The sequence below is a fragment of the Rosa rugosa genome, chromosome 2 (genome assembly GCF_958449725.1).
Source record: "Rosa rugosa chromosome 2, drRosRugo1.1, whole genome shotgun sequence".
Taxonomy (NCBI): Eukaryota; Viridiplantae; Streptophyta; class Magnoliopsida; order Rosales; family Rosaceae; genus Rosa; species Rosa rugosa.
In genome coordinates, this window is record NC_084821.1 from 2333078 (window position 1) to 2359145 (window position 26068).

Below are 26068 nucleotides of genomic sequence, written 5' to 3' on the forward strand. Positions count from 1 at the left end.
GAGGTAGTCGTTTAACTTCTTTCGGTAACTCCAAAATAAATATGACCAAGTGAGTAAAAAGATGTCGATGAAGCAAAGCTCGCTTAAGTACCACTTATCTCAAAACCTTCCTAGGCATTATACTCATTTTGGATGAGCCTAGTTGAAGAAAAACTAAACCAATGGCATTGAGTACAAAAGTATATGGCAATTGCCTATTACATATCTTGGAAAATAAAGACTTTATTCAAAATCGCCAATCTCTTGATCTTGGCCTGATTTAAAGTCTTAAGCCCTTAGTTTGAGATCACCTTCTTGATCTTGTTCCACATAGTGAGCTTCTCTTGCTTCACAATATGCTTTGTAGGCGGCGACAATATTTTCATGAGCTTTACAAATGTGTGCCCAATGACCAGATGTTCTACATCGAGAACATACATCTCTGTGCTCAGACTCCCATGATTGAGGTGCTTTGAAAGCATCATTAGGATGGCTCTTAGTGTTGGTGGAGCCACCAATATGGCCAAAGGCTTTGCCTCCCTCTCTCTTTCCATGTTGACCTTTTCGGTTCCGTGTCAGCCTATTTTGGCATTTACCTTCCCAAGTAGAGCGATTATATGGACCAAAACGTCCAGAAGTATCCCTAAGGTTAGGGTTTCGCTCTTGGCGTCCTCCCTTTGGGGCGCAACTATAATTGGACTCCGGAATATACTCTGTTCCCACGGGTCTCGAATTATAGTTCTTCACAAGGATGTTGTCATGTTTTTCAGCGACATTCATGGCTCCAATGAGCTCATGAAACCTTGTGATCCATCCTGTAGTAACATTGATTCGATAGCTCTTAGCAACCATCAAAGTAGAGATGGGGAAGGTAGAGAGAGTCATCTCAATCAACATCACATCTGTGATATCTTTTCCACATAATTCCATTAAGGATTTAATGCAAAGTGCTTCCGAGTTATAGTTAGGAACTGACTTGAAATCACAGAAGCGGAGATTATGTCGTCTCACTTCTAGGTCAGGAAGCAGGGAGTCACGGACGTTGCCAAAGCGTTCTTCGAGTGAGACCCACAGCCTTCTGGGGTCTTCTTCATTCAGAAACTTGTACTGGAGTGAATCATCCATATGACAAGTTATTAGGATGACAGCTTTCGCCTTATTTGCCTCCAAGGCTGCTCTATTTGCTTCCAAAGCTTGAGCTTGCTCAACAGTTAGCACGTCCTGGCTAGGCTCAAGAATCATTTCGAGGATTCATTGGGCCTTGAGATGCTGACGGACATCACGAACCCCACTTGTGATATCCAGAGCCAGTTGTTCCTAATGCAGCAAAGTCCAGTTTGTTCAGGTTACTCATCCTGAAAAGGAACAAGAAAATGGTTAGTTTCGGAGAAAAAAGGCTACCACGAAAATAAAAGAAATTTCTGAGCGTAATCGCTCCCAAGAAATTTGATTCCAAGAGATTTTGGATTAGATCAAAACAACGATGTGTTTGTGGTCGATCGTATCTTCTCAACAGACTCTAAGTTTAGAGGTGTCAACAAGCTCCAAGTTTGGAGATAGCACGAACCCCCATAGTTCGGCTTAGGTCTCCCCACAAAAGAAGAAGTGGAGGGTACGTTGAAGAAGGGAGGTTGAAAGTCCCTAAGAAAAGAAAAGAAAAGAAAAGGATTGAAATCTTAAAGAAAAGTACTCAAGTAGGAATTTAAAAAAAAAATTACCTGGAAAAGGGTAAACAAGGGTCGCCGGATCTTTTGGCAGGAGGTTGGCCGGGAAAAAGTGCGTATGGCCGGTTGCTGGCTGAAACTAACCGAAGCAGTTTCCATCAGGCGGTTCAATAGTTCAGGTTGCCGGTTCGGTGCTTTTATGGTCGGTTCTGGAGGTTGGGGCTTCGTTCTGATAACGTGTTTTAGGAAATCAGAAATTGGGAGAATGATTTGTGCTTTCGTCGGTAATAGAGGCCTCTTTATATAGAAGATTACAAGCAGAGAATATAAGTCTTACAAGGAAACTAAATCATACAATGAATAAGATATCTCCGAGAATATCTGTAAGACTAACCCTATTACAACTTGGACAAGTCACTAGAGTTTAGGCCAGACACATAAATCAGATGTCCTTAAACAAGTATTAAATTAATAAGTTTTTTTATTATAGTTAACTTCTATACGATGTGGCAAGTTTTAATAGGGTAGTGATATCACCACAAACCTAAATGTTGTGAGAAAATTTGAATCCGAAGAATTAAGAGTAATGATATTATATACCAAAATAAATTCCACGCTAGGTTTTGAATAAGAACCAATTGATGGTGCATTTTGAATAAGAACCATGGTATACTTTAATACTATTATCATTTAGTGACCATAAGTCGAAAAGGCTTTGTCCCTTCGTGTACATTTCACCATTAAAGTGAGAACAATGTAATTAAAGAAAATTGACATGACTTAATGCAAAACAGAAAATTGGAAGAACTTTTGTACCTCTTATTTCTAGTCAACTTTAGGCCACACATACCACATCAACAAGTAACCAAAGAAGAGATTTACTTCACGGCTTCACCTAGAGATATGTGTGGTGTTATACAAATTTTGTTCCAATTTTTCTATCCTTGCATATAATTGACAAAGACTTTTCCGAGTCATGTTCTAATCTTTTCTTAAAAAAAAAAAAAAAAAAGAGAATAAAGTCATGTTCTAATGGCCAACTCCCTGAAATAAATGAACTGCAACGAAGCAGCGTTCTCTGATTGGTGCAACAACTTGACAAGGCTGGATTTCTAGATAGAACAAGAAGGCCGAAGACTGGAAATTAATTGGAGTTTGGTGGAGCTAGGGTTGACTCACCTAACATTACCATTTGATTCTGATATCACAGATAGCATATATACCCCGATTTCTACTCCATTAACAAAAACAAAATCGACCAAAGTGTTTGCTAAATCAACTTGGAGGGAATATATGAAAATTATTGTATATACAAAATGGGCGGCAATATTGTTTTCTCAAATGGATTAAGTAATGTGCTTAGTTCCTTCTGTGATTTTGTCCAACTTGTTGAGTAGTTGCTCTTTATTAATATGGGTTGCTAATCTTAGCAAGTGGAAGCTATAAAATGAGTTTCTACATTTGGCTGGAATTCATTTCCATAAACTTTCACTTTAAACACCAAAATGAATCAACGATTGATAAACTATATATATTGTGTTAACGTTGAAAATATACTAGTTACAAGAAAAAGAACTTCTACAACGTCAGAAACATGTGAGGTTTTGATGTTTTAGACGTATAGTTCTATCTTATCATGGGATTTAACAATTTGAAAACTCACAACATTAGGTACTCCGATAGAAGACTAGTGCAAGAATCCTTAACAATAGAATTGAAGATAGTGAAAATGCGTCTGATTATTATAATAATTATGCCCTGACTCGTAAAAAGATGGTAAAAGCAACAACCCGCTAAACTAAAAAAGTAGACAACGATGGGTAGCTGACATAATTAGAACGTAGCTATGACCTCAAAAGAGAGTACAACCACGAAAAGCTCAAAGGAAGAAAACAACTAAGAGAAAAGAAGCATCAATAATGGAGCACATAGGCATTGTACTCAACGATGGCATCTCGGGTGCTCGGAGTGAATGTGTGAGTTCTTGCTTCAACATAACCTCTTGCAAACCTGAAAAGTCCACTTCCTCCGATCACCGGCATTTCCCTCACCTTGTTGAATACCGGGTTCCTCCCCAGCACAGTTATGGTGCTCCCGTTGTACTTGCCCTGAATAAAATGAAAGTTCATGGCCATCAACAGCCCGAACTCCTGTTGTGAAGCTGATGCGTAGAACCCTTGAGCCCTCCCCAGCAGCTTCGAGCTCAGCTCCGGCTTTTCGGTGAGGGGATTGTCGATCATGTTCACGAATCCGAAGTGCGTTGATGAGTTAACGGGTGATTTCACCACTCCGATTGAGCTTGGGTTTTTGCCGCTCACAATGTCATGCCAGTACAACTTGAAGTGGCTGAGCTTTTCTTTCTTGAGCCCCAAGAGATCGCGGTCCATGGCTCTCACGAAATCGTGATCATCTTCTCCCTGGACCAGAATTAGGGCAAAGGAAGAAAGAAGGGAGAGAACTATGAACCGTGTAGCAAAGATGGGAGGTATTCTGGCCATTGTTGGAACCTTTTTCCAATTGAGAGGGTTGTGTCCACATATATACCGTGAAGGATTTGGATCCTCCAAAGTTAATTTACATAAATTTCATAAAATCCTAATCCTCCTTCTAATCTAATGAGTTTAACTGTGCCACATAAGCTAAAAATCTTTCTTGAATTTTTGTTTTTCTCAAATCAATCTTAACGTCGTTAAAATACTAGAAGAAGAAGAAGAAAAAAAAAAAAAACTAGTCTTTGAACTGAATTCAGATCGAATGAAGTTAGGGATTTCTAGTAATTTTTATTTCTCCTCTGCCTCCAATTCCTTCTTTGTGCTTCATTTGCTATTTCTTTTGGCATCCATGGCTGCATTAACCATGAAACTGACTTTTTGCAGTTCTATTAATTGGAAAATTCATCAAGAAATAATGATCCTATGCTATTTAATTTGTTTTCATAAGTACAAATTCGATGTATTCTGTACAACAAAAGTTTAGGGCTCCTGAAAATTTTGATTTGAAGATACCCAAATTAAACATAGGAATCAATATATTTGAATAGGAAAAGCATGAAGACGAAAACTGATGGGAATGCACACATTGAATTTGGCAAGACTGGTTTTCCCTTGCTGCACGTTGTCCCTAATAGATTGAATTTCCAGTCATGGTTCAAGACTATCAGTCCTCATTGAAGATCCCTTTTTGAAGCTTGGTCTATTACACCACAAACAATCCTCATGAGGATTGGAGGTCAAAGCCAAATTATGGTGCATGACTACCTGTTTGAATCCAAAATAACATTTTTTCCCGATAAGGGGGACTCGAAGAGAACCGGGCCAATATCGGTGGCCCAAGCTATTTATTTGCGATAAGTTCGGGATATATCGTTTAGAGGCTAAAATAAAGCCTACTTAGAGGCCAAACAATTTTGAAGCAAATCTGGATGTTCACTGATTTACTATTAATTATCAAATATTTGGTAATTAATGATGATCTATTTGCTTGATTACCAAGCTTTTGCAGAGAGAGAACATGACAACGTACTTCTCTACCCATAATTAAGGTCTTTGGTTGATCAATTAAGGAAATATCAAGGTGGGCCACCAGCTAAGCTTTCCCATGCAATTGATGGTAGCTGGACGTGGGAGAGATAGGAAGCATGTGATCATCCTTGATTGTCAATAATGAAGGAATACATATGTATATATGATGTGGTGGCTCATGCATGGTGCAATTAAGGACAAGTCTCTCATGCAATGATGCAATTAAGGCGGACGTGGAACTATTTGCTGCCAATATGTATATGCATGCCGCGATCTACGGAATCCCCTCGCCAAGTCGCGAAGATATATATGAACATATATACGTGCATATCCTACCGCTCGCGGCCAAGAGGAAGATTACGTCCAGGACTCCAAAAGGTAATTAATGTTGCCTAGAAGATTGCCACGACAGAGTCAATCTTTTATTGCTTGCGATAGATATCAAAACTATGAAGTGTTTTGATTTGATTCAAGACCAATAACTGTGGCCTAAAATATAGTATTTTATTCCTATTTGGAAAGTGAATCTACTGCAGCCTATATATGAGGCTAAAGACGACACAGCAAAGGACGAACAACTCTTCAACCAATCTCTACGATTGCCCAAGCCTCCCCGGAGCAAACCTTCAACCTTGTTGAAACCCGGTGACCGCCCGCCAGTCCTAGTCTCTTCAAGAGCCGACTGTCAGTGCCACCAAACCAACCCGGAGACCGTGCTTCCAGTCCCAGTCTCCCCAGGAGCCGACTGTTAGTGCTACTGCCACCGTTACTTCCAGCGAAGCAAGGGCAACCCAGCGAAGCTAAAGTCACGCTTTAGCAAAACCCGTGCTTCTCCAGACTTCCCGGTGATTGCTCTGCTCAACCTACAACGTTGGGTATCGATTCGGTGAACGCAAAGAGACCACAACCAAAGCCCTTACCCGTAAGGCAAGAAGTCATTTTCCGAAAGGCATAGAAAAGAACCTTGTGACGAGGTTGGTGCTCTCCTCGTCCACATCGTTTGAGAAGAAGTCAGGTCAAGGGACGCCCCGACGACTGCACCCCACGGTGCTGGCACGCTCGCGCATTCAAAAGAGACAGTTTGTACCAGACTGATTTTGGGAGCCAAACACTACCTTTCTAGTTTTTACCAAAGGATGTTATGAACGCAACAGTGCTTTGGACGCACTGGCTGGAGAAAGATTGACCCGTTAAGAGTTAAACCTTTTTTTTTTTTTTAGACTTAACGCCAAGTTAGCGGTGTTTACACAAAATTTTTAAAGATTGGTGATAAGAGTGATGTGTTTAGTGTTAGGACCATTAGATTATATGGAGGATTTTATGAACTTGACATAACTTCACATCCTCCTCACTTTAGAGGAGACGGATCCGTTAGTGTAGTGAAATGATTGAGTAGAGTCATACAGCTTGACCTCAACATTCTGGCCACCAACTCCGGACTCCCACAATGTCTCGTCTTTTTTTTTTTTTTGATAAGAAACTTTCAAAGAGAGATATACACTCTTGCATGTCTTTTTCGTTGTTGGTAGTTAATGTTGATACATTTATATTATATTGAAGAGACAGCTTTGTTTACTCCATTTGTTGGAATCTTTCATTATTAGGTTTTTAATTTTATTTAGAAGAAATGCTCACCTAATTGATTGTTTTAAAGGAACTATAAGTGAAAAATGAATATGACAGTTGAAAATAGATGCACAATTTTAAGTTATTATAATTTAATCTTTTAAATTTAATACATGTGATTGAGATACATGCACTTGTCCCTCATAGTCGCTTAAAACTGTCTCTTAGGTGATGAAGACTGTTTACTTAGGTAGGGAGCTCTTCTAATGAGGACTAGTTGAAGATTTTCTAATCAACAGTTTGGGAGACCAACTTTTCAATTACATTACGGCAAATCAACCGTTAGATGTTTATGTATGCATAAGTAGATCACTTCTGAAAATTTTCTTCCAAATTGCTATTTATTAAGGTACCGAACTAGATCAAATCAATGGAATAACCAATTTTGTCAAACATGAACCGTTCATGTTCATAACTGATAAATTATGATTATGAATGTCTTAACGATTTTCAATTTGGTTAAAAAATTGCATAAATGATCTACACATAAATATTTAAACATCTAATGGTTGATTTGTAGAAATGTGATCGAAAAGTGGGTCTAACACAAAAGTCCTCAACTAGCGCTCATTTTAATGGTCTTCATTAGAAGGGTCCCTACTTAGGTATATCTATTTGTACTGCAAAATCAAATCTCATGTTTTGTATTAACAATAATGTTTACTTAATAGGTAACTGATTAAAAAAAAATTATACTTAATCAATAATGTTTCAACCTCTTTGCAAAAGCGCTCCATGGTCTAGAGCCACTTGACCTTGGTTAGCCTCTCCAGCGCACATGAAACCTTGTGATATGTCCTGCAGTAACATCGATTCGATAGCTCTTAGTAACCATCAAAGTAGAGATGGGGAAGGTAGAGAGAGAGTCCTCTCAATCAACATCACATCTGTGATATCTTTTCCACGTAATTCCATTAAGGATTTAATGGGAAGTGATTCCGAGTTGTAGTCAAGAATTGACTTGAAATCTCAGAAGAGGAGATTATGCCATCTCACTTCTAGGTCAGGAAGCAGGGAGTCACGGATGTTGCCAAAGTGTTCTTCAAGTGAGACCCACAACCTTCTGGGGTCTTCTTCATTCAGAAACTTGTACTGGAGTGAATCATCCATATGACGAGTTATTAGGATGACGGCTTTCGCCTTATTTGCCTCTAAGGTTGCTCTATTTGCTTCCAAAGCTTGAGCTTGCTTAACAATTAGCACATCCTGGCTAGGCTCAAGAATCGTATCTAGGATTCCTTGGGCCTTGAGATGCTGGCGGACATCACAAACCCACTTGTGATATCCAAAGCTAGTTGTCCCTAATAGAGTAAAGTCTAGTTTGTTCAGGTTACTCATCATGAAAAGGAACAAGAAAAAGAGTTAGTTTCGGAGCGAAAAAAGCTACCACGAAAACAATAGAAATTTCTGAGCGTAATTGCTCCCAAGAAATTCGATTCTAAGAGGTATTGGATTAGATTGAAATAGGCCTAGGATCAGGTTGGTTCCTGTGAAAAAGTTGTGAAACCGTGAAAGAATAATAACTCTTATAATCGGTTCAGTTGTGTTGACAAATTTCTTGGAACCGTTTTGAAACCGAACCGACTCTAAACGGTTCGGTTCCTGCCTTTTTTCGGTTCCTTAAGAACCTGTTCTTGTGCCTGGAACCGTTTCTAAATAACACAAATGAGTGGCTGCATAAAAACTTTCATAGTGCAAAGACATCAGAAATACAAATTTGTTCACTTTTAAGCTAAGTTACAGCCATTTCAAACATCAAACTTCAAACTTACAAATTGAAAAGTTACAATTAAGTGAATTAACCAACAGATCCAATTATCCAAACTTCCAAAGTAGTGGAAGTACTGAACCAAAGCAGCCTTCATCATCACTTTCTAAACACAAAAATCAACAACTCCAGAACCAAAGCAGCAACCGATTTCAGGACCAAACCCAATTCAATTCTTGCACTGCCCACTACACAAAATTACACTTCCCATGATTCACCATATTGAAAACCCAATAAGAATCACCAAACTCACTCACCGACAAAACCCAAAACAGCAAAGTCTCTAGCTTTGCACATATATATAATAAAGCAGAAAGTCAAGAAAAAACTTTACCTCAAAGTCATGTATGCCTGGCTTTGTCGACCACCGCAAATTGCTGACACAAAAGGCCCAGAGGTAAGTGAAGGGTTATGTCTGTATGTGAATTTTGGAAGTGGATATGGCTAGAATTGAAGCAAGTGAAGACAAATGAAACCGAAATTGAGGATCAAACTTCAGATCTCCCAATTGAAAAAGTGAAATTGCAGATCGATGAGAGATGGAGAGTACAGCGAGCTTACCAGATTCTGGGTTCCAGACTTTGAGAGAAGCGAGACGCTCGTCTGGGTTTTGATCAATGCAATTGGGGTTTCATGTTTCGTGTTCATGAGGCGGGTTTGAGAGAATTCGAGAGTGTGAGAGAAGAGATAGTTTTTGAGGGTTTTGATCAAAGGGATAGGAGATGAGATGGGAATTTCTGATCGCATTTGGAACTAAGTTGGTGCCTGATCACATGGGAAGGGGTTTATTTTAGAGGAATAACCTCGGCCCTATTATTCAATTATACTTTGACATCTGTAATTCGGTTCCAAGTAAGTTTTAAAAACAAGCACCGGAACCGAACCGAGAAGGCATTATCAGGAACCGAACCGATAAACATGTAAGCACATATATCATAAAACCGAACCGAACCGGGTTTTTCGGTGCGGTTCGGTGCGGTTCCTCCGGTTTTACGGTTCCAGATCCCAGCCCTAGATTGAAATAATGATGTGTATGTGGTCGATCGTATATTCTCAACAAACTCTAAGTTTGGAGGTCTCAACAATCTCCAAGCTTGGAGATATCACAAACCCTCACAGTTCGACTTAGGTCTCCCCATGAAAGAAGAAAAAGGGGGGGGGGGGGGGGGGGGTAGAAGAAGAGAGGTTGAAAGTCCCCGAGAAAAGAAAAAAGAATTGAAAGTCCTGAAAGCGGGAACGTTTAATAAAAAGTACCTCCTTTTGAAGTTTGCCGAAAAAAGTCGTCGGACGTTGCCGGAAAAAATTGTCGGTGGTCGTAGGTGAGGGGTCGACGAGGGGTCAGCAAGGCTGCGTAGGGGCTGCTGTGTGCATGCGTGCGCGGGTGTGTGCTAAGGCGAGGCTAACCAAGGGGTCTGCAGGCGAAGGCGTGTGCTGGCGAGGCCAACCGCGGGGTCAACGAGGGGCGCAGGGGCGCGTGCAGAGGCAGGCACACGAGTGCGCTAGTGAGGCTATTCAACTGAGGCTAATAGATCCGGTTCAGTGACTTTAGCGATCGGTTCGGTGCTTTTTCTGCCGGTTTTGGAATCGTCAGGTCAAGACGCTGCTGCTGACAAAGTTTTATGACAAGAGGTGGTCTGGAAGGCGGCGAATCGGTGAAGAATTGTTTTCTGCTTCCGGGGGCCGGTTCGGTACTTTTCCGACCGGTTCTTGGGATTCCGCCGCCGGTTCTGGACTCCTGGGGTCAAGGTCTTCAAGGTGTGTGGCGGAGACAAAAAAGGTTTCAAGGTTTTGTATTCGGATTTAGGTTTTGGCTATTTGTTTCAGGATTAGGGCTTCGTGCTGATAACGTGTTTTAGGAAAACTGAAATTGGGAGAAAATTGAGTTGTACTTTCATTGATAATAGGGGTCTCTTTATATAGAGGATTACAAGCAGAGAATCTAAGTCTTACCAGGAAACTGAATCATACAATAATTAAAATATCTCCGTAGATATCGGTAAGACTAACTGACTTGAATCATAAACTCTCGCAAGCGTACGAATCGTTGTCAAGTAAGGGAAGTATTAAAACCTTGATTATCGTACCTCGGGGATTAGGTGTTGGACCTAACCGAGGTAATTGGCGCTAGAATAACTTAAAAGCATACAATGAAAAATAAAAATAAAATAAAGTAAAATAATATTCACAAGGCACCAAGCCTCGGCAATGCTCGGCTTAGCTCACACTAAGCCTAATCATGGCCACTAACTTGTAGCCCAAATGAGTTATGCACAATGAAAGGTAGAATTTTGTTTGGGAGTTTTGAATTGGGAATTAACTAAATTAAATGCAAACTAAAGTAAAAGCAAACAACTAATTATCAAGCAAGAAATTAAAATTAGATTTTCAAATTAATGGAAACATGGGAGTGTCGGGTGATTCACACTAACTATCTTGTAAATATCGATGTCAATTTCACAAATGCATGCATTTCCTATATGTGTCGAGTCCCGTATCTAGTACCGGTTAAGGCTACTAAACCAATTATCCTTTCGGTGTATTGACTATGCCGGTTAAGGCCACAATCAACTCTCTAATTTGAGCATTACGCCGGTTAAGGCCGCAATATCCAAAATTAGAGGCCTAGAGAGCAAGATAATAGAGACCCAAGCAAGCTTAGCTACAATTAAGCTAGTTAATGGTCACCACACTTAAATCCTAGATGCCACAAGACTAATAAGTTGTCAATTTATCAATCTATTCATCACAATTGCCCACAACATAATTTCAAAGGGTGACAAAGCCTAGAAACATGCTTCTAAGGACCAATAAATTCGGATTTAAAGCATACACAATGGAAATTGCATTTATTAAAATTAAAGCATCAATATTTATACAAGATGAGTTAGGGCTTCACAACCCTAACTCCCAAAATTGAACTACTCACTCATGATTAAAACAAGATTTAACATCAAAACCATGTACAATTAAAATATAGGAGAAGAGAGAGGATAAGCTTTGCTTAATTTCAACAATGCTAGAAAGCAAAGAAAACTAAGCTAGCTTGAATCCTCCTAACTACCCAAGATGAAATTAAGGTCTTGATGATCTTCCTTGATGAAATTTGAGAAGAGCCCAATAATTTAATGTGGAAGAGAGAGTGAAATGGGAGAGTGGGTGAGAGAGTTATGGAAGAGTGGTGTTGTGGCTGTGGCAGAAGGGAGAGGATTGGGGTGTCCTGCGGCACTGTTGGGAGAGGATGGAGAATAAAATGGATCTGGGGTTTTGTGGAGTGTGCGGCCTCAGAGAAGAAAGAACAGAGAGGATAGAGAATGGTGCGGCTGTTGAGTCTTGTAGGGTTGAGAGAGGAATGATTTGATGGGAGAAGAATCAATATATATGTGGTCTCCTTAATTGAATGACCAGCCACACGTTTTGCAAGAGAGAGGAAGATAAGGTCATGTTAATGATGTCAGCAATTGAGAAGAAAGAAAAAGCAGCACGTGGTGTGCTGGTGGCTTTGGTTCATGATTAACCAATTAATTGGTTAATTAACCAATTAGTTAATTGGCTAATTAATTGATTATCTGCCATTTCATTTAATTAATTCTCCCTTTTCTTCTATTTCTTTCTTTCTCCTCTCCTTCTTTTCCTTTTCCCGAGCTCAAACTAATGATTGTCACATATTTGCTTGCATTGGTCAATCGACCATTGTTGACTTTTCGTCTTTTTGTCGATAACTCCAATTAGCTCCATTTTCGTACAACTTCTTCTGAACTCCACAACTCCGCTTATTTACTACAATATGAATAAAAAAATGGATTAATTACATAATAATTGACTTGAGGATTAACTTATTTATAGTATTTTAGACACAATTACATGCATAGAAATGCGTGTAATCACACCCCCACACTTGAACTTTGCTTGTCCTCAAGCAAACTAAATGAAATCTAATCCGAAAATCTACTAACTCACAAACATAAGTAAAATGCGGTATTAGCCTTTCCAACCATAACCCTCGGAGAACTAATTATGTAAATGATCATGAGGTCGACAAAGCATAACATAGGAATTATGAATTTGTAAGGCAATTAAGATGCACATGTGAGAAATGCTCAAGTATATGCATGTGTTGACCCATGTGTCAAATCAATCCACCACAATCAAATATGCATCTAGAAGACCCGACATAACCCACTAAACTCACATAGGTTCACTAAATATTACCGCTCAAGTGTTTAGGGTTATATGTGTTTCACTCAAAAGCAATTTCACAACATGCGCCGCCATATGCTTGCTCTTCGATCTCATCTCCGCTAGGTAGCCCACAACTTTCAAGATCAAGAGGTCTTTTATTTGGTTGTAATGGGGCTAAGGGTAAGTGGCTAATAGAAATGAAGGATAAGGAAAGACAAAGTCCATGGAAATCGGTGAAGCAACTCTCTCTTGTAGAGATATATGACTTTGCTTTCAAATGCTAACTCACTCACTCTAATCCCAATGTACAACCCACACTATACTATGAAATACTTTACTTTTTTTTTTTTTTTTTTTTTTTCACTTTTCTTTTCCTTGAACTTCCTTTCTATTTTCACAAACTTTCTTCTCTTTTTTTTTTTTTTTTTTTTTTTTTTGAGAACTTTCTTTTCTAAACTTTCTTTTTCATACAAAAATCACTCACCCCCACACTTATTCTTTTGTAACCTCACACTTTTGACTTATCTTTCTTTTGAAGCACTCAGACATAAAGTCATTCTCTCGAATCGCTTCACCAACTACCATGGAAGGGTAGGATAAAAGTGTTTAGGCTAGGATAAAAGTGTTTAGGCTAGGTAGGGATTTGTGGTGGTAATGAACAAAAAGGCTTAATATATACATAGGCTCAAAGTGGCAATCTAGTGGTAAATATCTTTGGGCACATGCTTCTTTGGCCATGGTGTTATTAACCTAAAATGCCTCAATCCTTTCTATCCCATCGCAAGCTAAAAGTAGCCTCGAGAGGTCTCAAGCAAGTTCTAGATACGCAATGTCGTGAAATTGTACACACATGAAAGAATAAGTGAATGAACGATGCATACACTATAGATATAGGCACAAAAGCTCACAAATAAGGCATGCAAGTCAATCAAGTCATCTATATGCTTCTCTAATTATGATGAACCAACCTAACCATAGGCTATGTGCACACATATAGTCAAGCATAGATCACATATACACTCAATCACAAAACAAATTCATAGTCCTAGATCATGCCCAATCTATTCACAATCATAACAAGTTAAGTCCATGGCTCGTCATTGGGGTTGGAAAAGGCATTAACCACTAAAATATAATTACATAAAGCTATTCTAATTTTTTTTTTTTTAGTGACAAAAATAGGGTACCCGAGCCCTCACTCCCACACTTAAAACCAACATTGTCCTCAATGTTGTAAAGTGAGCTCGAAAGCTAAATCCGTGTCGGAGTTAGGCATGAGAGTGAAGTCCGGGCGAAGGCACAAAAATTAATTATGAAAATCTAAATGCGGAGAAAAGATGCGAAAACCCCCTTTGTCGACCCTCCATTGCTCACGACCCTTGGAGAAGACTAATATGAGACACCAACCTCAAGGCACAAGGCCTTGACTTCCTTTACGTATGCTCCATAATAGCTCTAGGTGCTCATGAAAAGATCAACTCCATTGAGAAATGTGTAGTGTCCAAGAGCAATGCATCACAAATAACCCATCAAGGAATAAGGACAAGGGTCCTCCATTAAGCTCGTGGTCTTAATCCCATCAACTCAAAACCCAAAATCATCCTCATTGACCTCCACACAAGAATTGTAGCTCAAAATATCTCCTTATTCTCCACACTCCAAGCACCTCCCAACCTCCCAAAAAGATGGCTAAATAGCCTTATTGATGCAAAATGAACAAGAAAGAACATCACAGGTAATGCTACGGTTGCCTCCCTAGCGAGCGCTTTGTTTAAGGACTTCATTGCCGGTCCATAGAGTTTTTCATTATTTAAGAAGCATCATCGAGGTAAGTCACCTCATGATGAGAATTGAAAGTGGAGTCATGATATGGTTTAAGCCGGTGCCCATTAACCTTGAAAGTTCTCCCATCATTCAAATGTCTTACTGCAATAGCACCATGAGGGAACACTTCCACTACTTCATAGGGTCCACTCCACCTTGACTTCAATTTACCGGGAAAGAGACGAAGTTTAGAGTTGTATAGGAGAACCTTTTGTTTGGGCTCAAAGGCCTTCTTCACCAATTTTCGATCATGTATCTCCTTTGTCTTCTCCTTAAACAATTTGGCACTTTCATATGCCTCCTCCCGAATTTCCTCTAACTCACAAAGATCAAGCTTCCGCTTCTCACCACTTGCTTCCAAGTCAAAATTCAAAAATTTGATAGCCCACATAGCTTTGTGCTCAAGCTCGACCGGAAGGTGACAATTCTTTCCATAGCACAAGCGGAAAGGAGACATGCCAATAGGAGTCTTATATGCGGTCCGATAGGCCCATAAAGCATCATCAAGCTTAATAGCCCAATCTTTTCTAGAAGAGTTGACCGTCTTTTCTAAAATCCTCTTAATCTCCCTATTTGACACCTCTACTTGACCGGAAGTTTGAGGGTGGTAAGGTGTGGAAACCTTATGCCTGACTCCATATTTCCTCAACAAGGCATCAAAAGTCCGGTTGATAAAATGTGTACCACCATCACTAATAATAATCCTAGGAGTCCCGAATCGAGAGAAAATATGTTCTTTCAAGAACTTGGTGACTACCTTAGAATCATTCTTTCGTGTGGCCTTGGCTTCAACCCACTTCGAAACATAATCAACCGCGACTATGATATACTCATTCCCATGAGATTTTGGAAATGGCCCCATAAAGTCTATGCCCCAACAATCAAAAATCTCAACCTCCATAATGTTAGTGAGAGGCATTTGGTCCTTGGAGGATATATTCCCGGTCCTCTGGCATCTATCACATTGAAGCACAAAAGAATGACAATCTCGAAACAAAGTAGGCCAAAAGAAACCGGACTGAAGGATCTTGAAAGCTGTCCTCCTCCCACCAAAATGACCTCCACACAAAAATGAGTGACACAATGAAATAATCTCCGGGGCCTCCCATTGAGGAATACATCGTCTAATCACCTGGTCCTTACCCACCTTCCACAGGTACGGGTCATCCCAAATATATGACCGAGCATCTCTAAGAAACTTCTTTCTGACCTGTGCATCATAGTTATCCGGAATGAAAGTACAATTGCTAGCCCAATAGTTCACAAAGTCTGCAAACCAAGGCATCTCAGTGTCAACATGAAATAAGTACTCATCGGGGAAATGCTCAGTCAATGGAATATCAGAAGAGTCTCCGCCATGCTCAAGTCTAGATAAATGATCTGCAACAAGGTTTTCTCTACCCGGCTTATCCTTGATCTCTATATCAAACTCCTGGAGCAATAACACCCAACGAATCAAACGGGGTTTGGCATCCTTCTTACTCAGCAAATATCTCAATGCTGCATGATCCGTGTGGACAATCACCTTACTCCCAAGAAGATAACTCCGAAATTTCTCCAATGCAAAAATAATAGCAAGAAGCTCCTTTTCGGTCGTAGTGTAATGGACTTGTGCATCATTCAAAGTCCGAGAAGCATAATAAATCACATGGAGTGCTCGCTCAATCCTTTGACCCAAAACAGCACCCATAGCAAAATCTGAAGCATCGCACATCAATTCAAATGGTCTAGTCCAATCAGGTGCAATCATGATCGGTGCGTGAGTCAATTTCTCCTTAAGTAGCTCAAAAGCCTGTAAACACTCCGAAGTGAACTCAAATGGCACATCTTTGCCTAGCAAGTCACATAATGGCTTGGTGATCTTAGAGAAATCTGGAATAAAGCGTCTATAAAAGCCAGCATGCCCAAGAAAACTCCTAACTCCTTTCACATTCTTCGGTGGTGGTAAACTAGAAATCAACTCAATCTTTGCCTTATCCACCTCAATGCCACGTGATGATACTACATGCCCTAACACAATACCCTCATCCACCATAAAGTGGCACTTCTCCCAATTGAGAACCAAATTGGTCTCCTCACACCGTTTAAGAACAAGGGTCAAGTGTCGAAGACAATCATCAAAAGTATCTCCATGAATCGAGAAATCATCCATAAAAATCTCCATAAAGCGCTCAGTCATGTCATGGAACAATGCCATCATACACCTCTGAAAAGTAGCAGGTGCATTGCAAAGTCCAAAGGGCATCCTCCTATATGCAAAAGTACCAAACGGGCATGTGAAAGTAGTCTTCTCTTGGTCTTCCTTAGCAATAGCAATCTGATTATACCCCGAATATCCATCAAGGAAACAATAATGGCTATGACCTGCTAGTCTCTCCAACATGTGATCAATGAAAGGTAGTGGAAAATGATCCTTCCTTGTCGCTCCATTAAGCTTTCTATAATCAATACAAACTCTCCATCCATTCTGAACTCGTTGTGGCACATCCTCACCTTTCTCATTCTTCACTACTGTAATTCCTCCCTTTTTGGGGACAACCTGAACTGGTGAAACCCATGGCGAATCAGAAATCGGGAAAATGACTCCAACATCTAAAAGCTTAATAATCTTCTTCTTCACTACCTCCATCATAGGAGGATTTAACCTCCTTTGAGCCTCTCGTGTGGGCTTACACCCCTCCTCCAAGTAAATGTGATGCTGACACTTGGATGGACTAATGCCTTTGATATCGGCAATGGTCCAACCAATAGCTCTCTTATGCTCACGTAACACCCTCAGAAGCTTATCTTCCTCAACTTTACTCAACTTCGACGAGATAATAACCGGTAATGTGCTCTCCTCCCCTAGAAATGCATATCTCAAAGTCGAAGGTAAAGTCTTCAGCTCCAAATCTGGTGGGGTCTCATATGAAGGAATAGGCGGTGTAGTAGAAGGTGACAAAGGTAAAACTGGTGGAACACGTCGAGGCAAATATGGTGTCAATGCCTCTAAGTGTGCAATAGCCTCAACATGCTCCTTACTCTCAAATTCGGTTCCACCTTGAGCAATACAAGTCTCCATGTAATCCTTTGATGAATGCTCAATAAAGTTCTTCCCAACAATATCATCCATAACATCAATCCGGAAGCACTCATCAAGATGATATAATGGACTCCTCATAGCATCAAAAATCCGAAACCCAATAGTTGTGTCAAATACTGTCATGGTGAGTAAACCCTTCTTAACATCAATCTTGACCCCGGCAGTCGCCATAAATGCTCTACCAAAAATGATAGGTAACTCGTCATCATCATCCTCATAAGGAGGGTCCATGTCAAGTACAACAAAATCGGTCGGCACATAAATCTCATCTACCTTGACAAGAACATCCTCCACCACTCCACGAGGGTACTTGATACTCCTATCCGCCATCTTAAGCTTAATCTTTAGAGGCTTGATCGACTCCAATGACAAAGTCTTGTACACATCATAGGGCATAAGGTTAATACTAGCCCCCAAATCTAATAATGCTCGATCAAAGCTTCGTGACCCAATGGTACAAGGAATAGTAAAAGATCCGGGGTCACTAAGCTTAGGAGGCAACCTCCTTTGAAGTACGGCCGACACATGCTCACTCAAGTACACATCCTCATTCTCCACAAACTTCCTCTTATTAGTGCACATGTCCTTCAAGCACTTTGCATAGGCCGGAACCTGCTTGATGGCATCAAGTAATGGGATATTGATGTTAACGGACTTGAATAGCTCAATGAACTCTTGCTTTTGTATCTCCCTCCGCTTCTTTTGATCTTGAGCCCTCTTAACTTGTGGATACGGAAGTCTAGGCTCTGATGGAGTCAAATCAAGAGGTGGAGAAAAAGTGAGACTCCCCCTTGAACCCCTAAGGGTGGTAACCGTCCCACTAGGGTTCTTAGCCCTCAAGGCCTCGCCTAGTGTAGAATGGATCGGTCCACTCCTATCCCTAGAATCCAAAGGTATATGAGAATAGTCTTCCCCCTTATTACTTCCCCCTTGTTGTAGATCCCGATGCTCACTAGATGACGAAATAGGCGGTGCACCATTAGAACTTAAATCCGAAGATGTAGTCCGACTAGTAGAGTGATCCCTAGAGGTGTTTTTGGCCAAGCTAGGATCCGTAGCCTTCACGGCCTCACCTTGCTTAGTAGGGCCAAAACCTTCCTCATCCCTAGAACTCAATCTTGAAGACGAACCATGTGTATCAATAGAAGTAGATGAAGTAGCTTCCGCCTTATTCCTCCCCCCTTGATGAAGATCCCTAGGTGATGATAAAAGAGTAGTGGGGCCAAAATGCACATGCTTAGGTGGTGCCGATGAAGAATTAGATGCTTGAGACTTTGAAGATGTAGAATGAGATAAAGAGGTCTTCCTTCCTTGTGCACCTCCGGGAAGTACATTTTCTTCCTCCCCGGCTTCCTTATCCACCCCCTTATTTCTTCCTTTTGTATACAAAGTCACATCACCCACTCCAATTCCCGGGGGTACATTTTCTTCCCCCCGGTTCCCATCCTCCTTTGAAATAAAAGTACGATGCATATGCTCATTATCATTAGCAACATGACCAAGAGGTACATTTTCTTCCCCCTTGGCTCCATATGAATGCAACACATTATCATCATCACTAGCAATGTAATCCTCTACTAACACATGATCATCATCATTAGAATATGAAAGTGAAGAGTGGGGATCATGTATAGGAGTGGGAACATATGTATCATAAGAATGTGATATGGGAGAAGTGGGAGCATACATGTCATCATGCACATTCAAGTGGGAGTTGGAAGGTGTAGGCATGCGTACCTTATTGTCATAAACTCTCCCACTTCGAAGTGTAGTAATAGCCTTAGCTTGCTCATGTCTCGGATTTGGATCCGGTTGTGTAGGTAATGCACCTTGTGGGCGTGAACCAAGCTCTCTAGCTAATTGACCCATTTGAACTTCTAACTTTCCCACACTTTGAGCAAGAGAACTTTGACTTTGTGTAAGAACCGAAATATTTTGCTCCGTCTTCATTTGAGATTTGGTCAATGCGGTTAGTAACTCTTCCATATGGTTCTTTGTTGGCTCTTGAGTGGTATTAGGCACCCCTTGAAGAACTTGCCTATTTTGGAATCCGGGAGGTGCATTTTGTGCATGAGAACCATAAGAACCTCCATGAGAATTTCCAAATGAAGACCCTTGGCCATGAGAACCAAGAAATGAAGAATTTGGTCCTTGTTGCCCTCCATAAGAATAAACACCACCTTGTTGTGCACTAGAAGATCCTCCACTATCTCTCCATGAGAAGTTTGGGTGATTTCTCCACCCCGGATTATAAGTACTCGAATAAGGATCATTCCTTGGTCGGTTTGGAAAACTACCAACCGCTTTAGCATGCTCATCAACAAAATCCGGATAGCTAGAGGCAAAATGACACTCACTAGTAGCATGTGTAGGCGACTCACAAAGTAGACATAATGATGAAGGCGTAGAGGCGGCCTTTACATGATGTGTAGGTGCACCATGCTCTTGAGCTTGAAGAAGTAGATCAAGCTTCCTCTCAAGCTTTCTATAATCCGCACTAGAGCTCTCTTGGGCAACCTGTGTCTCATGAGTGCTCTTGGTGTCATAATATGGATCTTTCCTCAATCTCTCCCTTCTAGAGTCATGATCATCCCATTGTCTCGATTGTCGACCCAAGTGCTCAAGTATATCCCATGCCTCGGTTTGACCATGGCTATGAAGTGAACCTTGCGCGGCAACATCAACCCTCCTCCTCTCATGTGGTAACAAACCACCATAGAAGCCGTCAATCATCATCGACTTAGTCAAACCATGATGGGGACATGCATTGCAAATATCCTTGTACCTATCCCATGCCTCCCAAAATGTCTCATGATCTCGTTGAGCGAAGAGTAAGAGCTCATGCCTCATGCTAGTGGTCTTGTGTGGTGGGTAGTAAGCATCCAAGAAAGTATCCGTCAACTCATCCCATGATCCTATACTCCTTGGTTGTAGCTTCAAAAACCATCCCTTGGCATCATCTCTAAGTGAGAAAGGAAACAACCGCATCTTGAACTCACCTTCCGGAAGTCCACCCTTTGACATAGTGCTCACAATAGCCTCAAAGTCTTGCATATGGTTGATGGCCTTCTCGGATGGCATCCCACGGAAAATAGGCAAGATGCTCAATTGTTGTGGCTTGATCTCAAAGTCCACATCTCTTTCCGGAAGTACTAAGCATGATGCCGTATTGGTCATGGAAGGTCTAGAGAACTCCCGAATAGGTCTCTCCGCCATCTCTCTAACCGGTGATCTAATCGGACTCGGTGAGGGATCTCTTGGAGGTACTCTTGGCCTTGGAGGTGTTCGTGAACGATTCCTTGGCCTTTGTCTAGGAAGTCTTTGAAAAGTGCGACCACTTCTCAAATTGATAGGTAGTAATGTGTTGTTCATACACCTATAAGGAAACACTAGAACAATAAGCACCTCAATAATCAAATAAACACAAAATATTCACCAAGTTTACCAATCACAAAATTTGACAATTAATTAGAGGGTGAGAAAAGAAGAAAACTTAACAAGTAGTGAAAAAAAAAAAAAAAAAAAAAAATTAGAAATTAAACAACTAAACAAAGAAACAAGAAATAAAAATAAAAATAAAAGTATGCTAAAAGTGACCCTAAATGCCAATTACCAAGGGATTAAGATCCGAAGACCCTAATCCCCGGCAACGGCGCCATTGACTTGAATCATAAACTCTCGCAAGCGTACGAATCGTTGTCAAGTAAGGGAAGTATTAAAACCTTGATTATCGTACCTCGGGGATTAGGTGTTGGACCTAACCGAGGTAATTGGCGCTAGAATAACTTAAAAGCATACAATGAAAAATAAAAATAAAATAAAGTAAAATAATATTCACAAGGCACCAAGCCTCGGCAATGCTCGGCTTAGCTCACACTAAGCCTAATCATGGCCACTAACTTGTAGCCCAAATGAGTTATGCACAATGAAAGGTAGAATTTTGTTTGGGAGTTTTGAATTGGGAATTAACTAAATTAAATGCAAACTAAAGTAAAAGCAAACAACTAATTATCAAGCAAGAAATTAAAATTAGATTTTCAAATTAATGGAAACATGGGAGTGTCGGGTGATTCACACTAACTATCTTGTAAATATCGATGTCAATTTCACAAATGCATGCATTTCCTATATGTGTCGAGTCCCGTATCTAGTACCGGTTAAGGCTACTAAACCAATTATCCTTTCGGTGTATTGACTATGCCGGTTAAGGCCACAATCAACTCTCTAATTTGAGCATTACGCCGGTTAAGGCCGCAATATCCAAAATTAGAGGCCTAGAGAGCAAGATAATAGAGACCCAAGCAAGCTTAGCTACAATTAAGCTAGTTAATGGTCACCACACTTAAATCCTAGATGCCACAAGACTAATAAGTTGTCAATTTATCAATCTATTCATCACAATTGCCCACAACATAATTTCAAAGGGTGACAAAGCCTAGAAACATGCTTCTAAGGACCAATAAATTCGGATTTAAAGCATACACAATGGAAATTGCATTTATTAAAATTAAAGCATCAATATTTATACAAGATGAGTTAGGGCTTCACAACCCTAACTCCCAAAATTGAACTACTCACTCATGATTAAAACAAGATTTAACATCAAAACCATGTACAATTAAAATATAGGAGAAGAGAGAGGATAAGCTTTGCTTAATTTCAACAATGCTAGAAAGCAAAGAAAACTAAGCTAGCTTGAATCCTCCTAACTACCCAAGATGAAATTAAGGTCTTGATGATCTTCCTTGATGAAATTTGAGAAGAGCCCAATAATTTAATGTGGAAGAGAGAGTGAAATGGGAGAGTGGGTGAGAGAGTTATGGAAGAGTGGTGTTGTGGCTGTGGCAGAAGGGAGAGGATTGGGGTGTCCTGCGGCACTGTTGGGAGAGGATGGAGAATAAAATGGATCTGGGGTTTTGTGGAGTGTGCGGCCTCAGAGAAGAAAGAACAGAGAGGATAGAGAATGGTGCGGCTGTTGAGTCTTGTAGGGTTGAGAGAGGAATGATTTGATGGGAGAAGAATCAATATATATGTGGTCTCCTTAATTGAATGACCAGCCACACGTTTTGCAAGAGAGAGGAAGATAAGGTCATGTTAATGATGTCAGCAATTGAGAAGAAAGAAAAAGCAGCACGTGGTGTGCTGGTGGCTTTGGTTCATGATTAACCAATTAATTGGTTAATTAACCAATTAGTTAATTGGCTAATTAATTGATTATCTGCCATTTCATTTAATTAATTCTCCCTTTTCTTCTATTTCTTTCTTTCTCCTCTCCTTCTTTTCCTTTTCCCGAGCTCAAACTAATGATTGTCACATATTTGCTTGCATTGGTCAATCGACCATTGTTGACTTTTCGTCTTTTTGTCGATAACTCCAATTAGCTCCATTTTCGTACAACTTCTTCTGAACTCTACAACTCCGCTTATTTACTACAATATGAATAAAAAAATGGATTAATTACATAATAATTGACTTGAGGATTAACTTATTTATAGTATTTTAGACACAATTACATGCATAGAAATGCGTGTAATCACTAACCCTATTACAACTCAGACAAGTAATTATACAACTCAGACAAGAAAACTGAATCATACAATGATTGAAATATCTCCGTAGATATCGGTAAGACTAACCCTATTACAACTCAGACAAGTAATTAAAGTTTGGGCCAGACACACAAACTAGATGTCCTTAAACAGTTTGTTAATTGTTCATTTTTTTTTATCCATGAAGACTAGGAGTGGATTCAATGAAGGTGAATATATCACTTGGCCGGTACCGATTACCAATCAAGCCACTATTTTCCACTCATATAATAGAAATCAAAACTAATAGTATTGGTTAACTATTCATGGCCTAAAACATTGATCAAACCGAACGGAGTATGGTGTGGTTCTGGGTGATTTGGGCCGAGTCCGATTAATCAATGCCAAAAAGTCTATCCCTAATTGAGACGATAATTGTACAAAGCACATATAGATAGCTCTAATGTATAGCATAAAAATAAAATGCATCTAACTTTTAAAATGGACTAGGTTGGTATATGGTAGAGTCATGGCCAGGCACTATGGTGTTATATGCGGTGCATGTGTTGAACAATTAATTCCTTGACCACATTTATAATTCTTAATGAATTTAATTATTATATAGAAAAATATCTATGTTACACGCATTACTCTAAAATTAGTTTGGTAAGATATGGTAAAATATATAAGATATAACTTATATGTTGTTAAATATTTTTTTAACTTTATAAGTGGGAGGTTGTGAGTTCGACTCACAAAAGACTAGTTGTTGATATGATATAAAAAAAAAAAAAAAAAAAAAGGTTTTTAAACTTGATATATGAAAATATATGGTTAGGAGTCAGAGATATGTACAGCCGTTTTATCCTTACAAAGCATCGGTTTATTGTTTTCTCTAATTTTTGTTTTATTTTTGTCCTTAACATCGAAGAAGATCTTGAATACTAATAATCACTGATGAGAAATTCTTCCGGCGGCAAACCAAACAACTTCTGAAACGTAGAATTTCTATGAGGTGATCGGAGATCCAACTGTCAAGAATCAAGCAAGGAATTTGATACACGACATATATTGAAAAGGGGGTTAAGAACCCCGTACATAACCCAAAGAGAATCGGAGAATTAGGGTTGGAGAGAGTTAACAAAAGTTATCAGCCTGTCCGGCGGCGCCCCCGCGTCGGCCGTGGCTCCCTGCTTCATCGAAGAGTGGCGGGTGTTGCCGGACGGGATCTTGGGATCTCAAGGGTCCTCCTCTGCTCTTCGCTTGGCTGGTCGAGGTTTGGTACTTTTCTTCGTTTCTCTCAGATGGCATCGTCGGTGTGGAGGTCGGATGGGTGGTGGTCGGCGTGGAGTAAGTGGTCAGAGGCCAGATCATGGCGGCGGTATACCATGGATCGTATGGCGCTGACTTCTAATCTACGGTGGGTCGCTAGACGGAGATGGCAGTTGTGGTGGATCTGGGTTTTCAAGGTGGTGGGCATGGCAGAGGCAAGGCACGGTGAGTCTTTCATCGCTTTCTTGGTGATAGATTTGCTGTGGTTTGCTGTATGGTTCAGCAGGCACCTTCGATTTGGGGAGATTGAAGACATGGGGCTGCGGTGGTGGCATGCCGGTGGCCATCTGATGACAAGGGAGAGGGGTACTGTGGCGGCGACTTTTTTCTTTTGGTTAAAGTCTTGGTTTTAGTTAGGTTGCTTGTTAGTTTGCTTTGGTTGTTGGTTAGTTTACTTTGGTCAATAGTTGGTCCCTACTTGTTTGAGCTAGGGTTGGGTCAAATTGATGTGACATGGATGTGGTGTTTTTTTTGGGGACGAGTTGGTGTAATTTCGGTTTTATCTTATGGTCAATGTGCTAACAAGCGATCCTTGCACGTGGTCTGGTTTCATTGGGCCGCGGTGTGGAAGAGGACGCTAGTTTCTCTGGCGGTTGTCTATGGGGTGTTATCGAGTTTCTCGGGGTTATCTGTAGCCTGTGAGGTTGGGCGAAATAGGTGGTTAGGGGTTGGGCTCTTTTGGCTCCTGGATGTTGTTTGGACCCAAAATGAACATTTTGGCCTGACAAGGCATGTGTTGGAGAAATTGAGCCAATGTCAGTGGCTCAAGCTATATATTGTCGACAAGCTCGAAATATATATTTAGAGGCTAAATAAAGCCTACTATGGAAGCATGGAAGCATGAAAAGTCAACTTTAGCACATTTTCCTACTTCGGCTAGGAGAAACCGAGCTAAACAAGGAAGGAGGGGCGGCAGACTAACCAAATGAAATCTAAATGATCTAAAACTTTCCAGATTAATTCTAGAAAGCCCAAGGATCATTTCTTATGAAGAGTACCAGAGCTAGATTTGAGTGGAAGGCCTTCAAACAATCAGTCCAATTTTCTACAGAAGCAAAACTGGAAAACTAGACCTGTAAGAGGTCCAGCAGCATTTCCAGCCCAACCGCATGAAATAAAGCTCTGAAAATTTTTCAGGATGATCTACACTCATAGTGGAACATATTTTATGAAGAAGTCGAAGGCTCAATCTGAAGTCTTGTTGGAGAAATAATTGAAGGAATAAAGGGGCAGAAACTGACCTAAAACCAGCTCAATATTCACATGTTCATGTTTCCTACCCACATGAAGAAAGCTAGATGCTTTTCTTTTTTTCCTTGGATATATTTTTCTACAACAATCTCTTTAATAGATCATCATCACTTCCATGTTTTTGCACCTTCATGCCTTGCTTTCATTTCATCATTTCTCTATCTTTTCCATATTTTACAAATCACTTTCATTATTTTTCTTCCACTACTCATCATTTCACTCTTCTTTTTCTTCCCTATATAAACACCTTCTCCTCTCATTCTAACACACACATTCACAACATCAAAACATCTCTAAGATGATCTAAGTTCTCT

General features: G+C 40.2%; 1 protein-coding gene, 1 long non-coding RNA gene and 1 other non-coding gene across 3 annotated transcripts; 1 reads left to right on the forward strand and 2 right to left on the reverse strand.

Annotated features, from left to right (window-relative positions):
- Positions 1–3364: 3364 nt before the first annotated feature.
- LOC133732552 (dirigent protein 22-like) lies at positions 3365–4175 on the reverse strand. Its single transcript, XM_062160132.1, has one exon. The coding sequence runs from the start codon at positions 4139–4141 to the stop codon at positions 3557–3559; it is 585 nt and encodes a 194-aa protein (XP_062016116.1). The 5' UTR covers positions 4142–4175; the 3' UTR covers positions 3365–3556.
- Positions 4176–8491: 4316 nt separating this feature from the next.
- On the reverse strand, positions 8492–9588 carry LOC133729102 (uncharacterized). Its single transcript, XR_009856246.1, has 2 exons — positions 8893–9588; positions 8492–8739 (listed from the first exon to the last, which is right to left on the reverse strand). It is a non-coding gene; the product is annotated as an uncharacterized LOC133729102 (long non-coding RNA).
- A 10801-nt stretch (positions 9589–20389) lies between these two features.
- On the forward strand, positions 20390–20496 carry LOC133735014 (small nucleolar RNA R71). The gene has a single exon (XR_009858751.1). It is a non-coding gene; the product is annotated as a small nucleolar RNA R71 (small nucleolar RNA).
- Positions 20497–26068: the final 5572 nt, after the last annotated feature.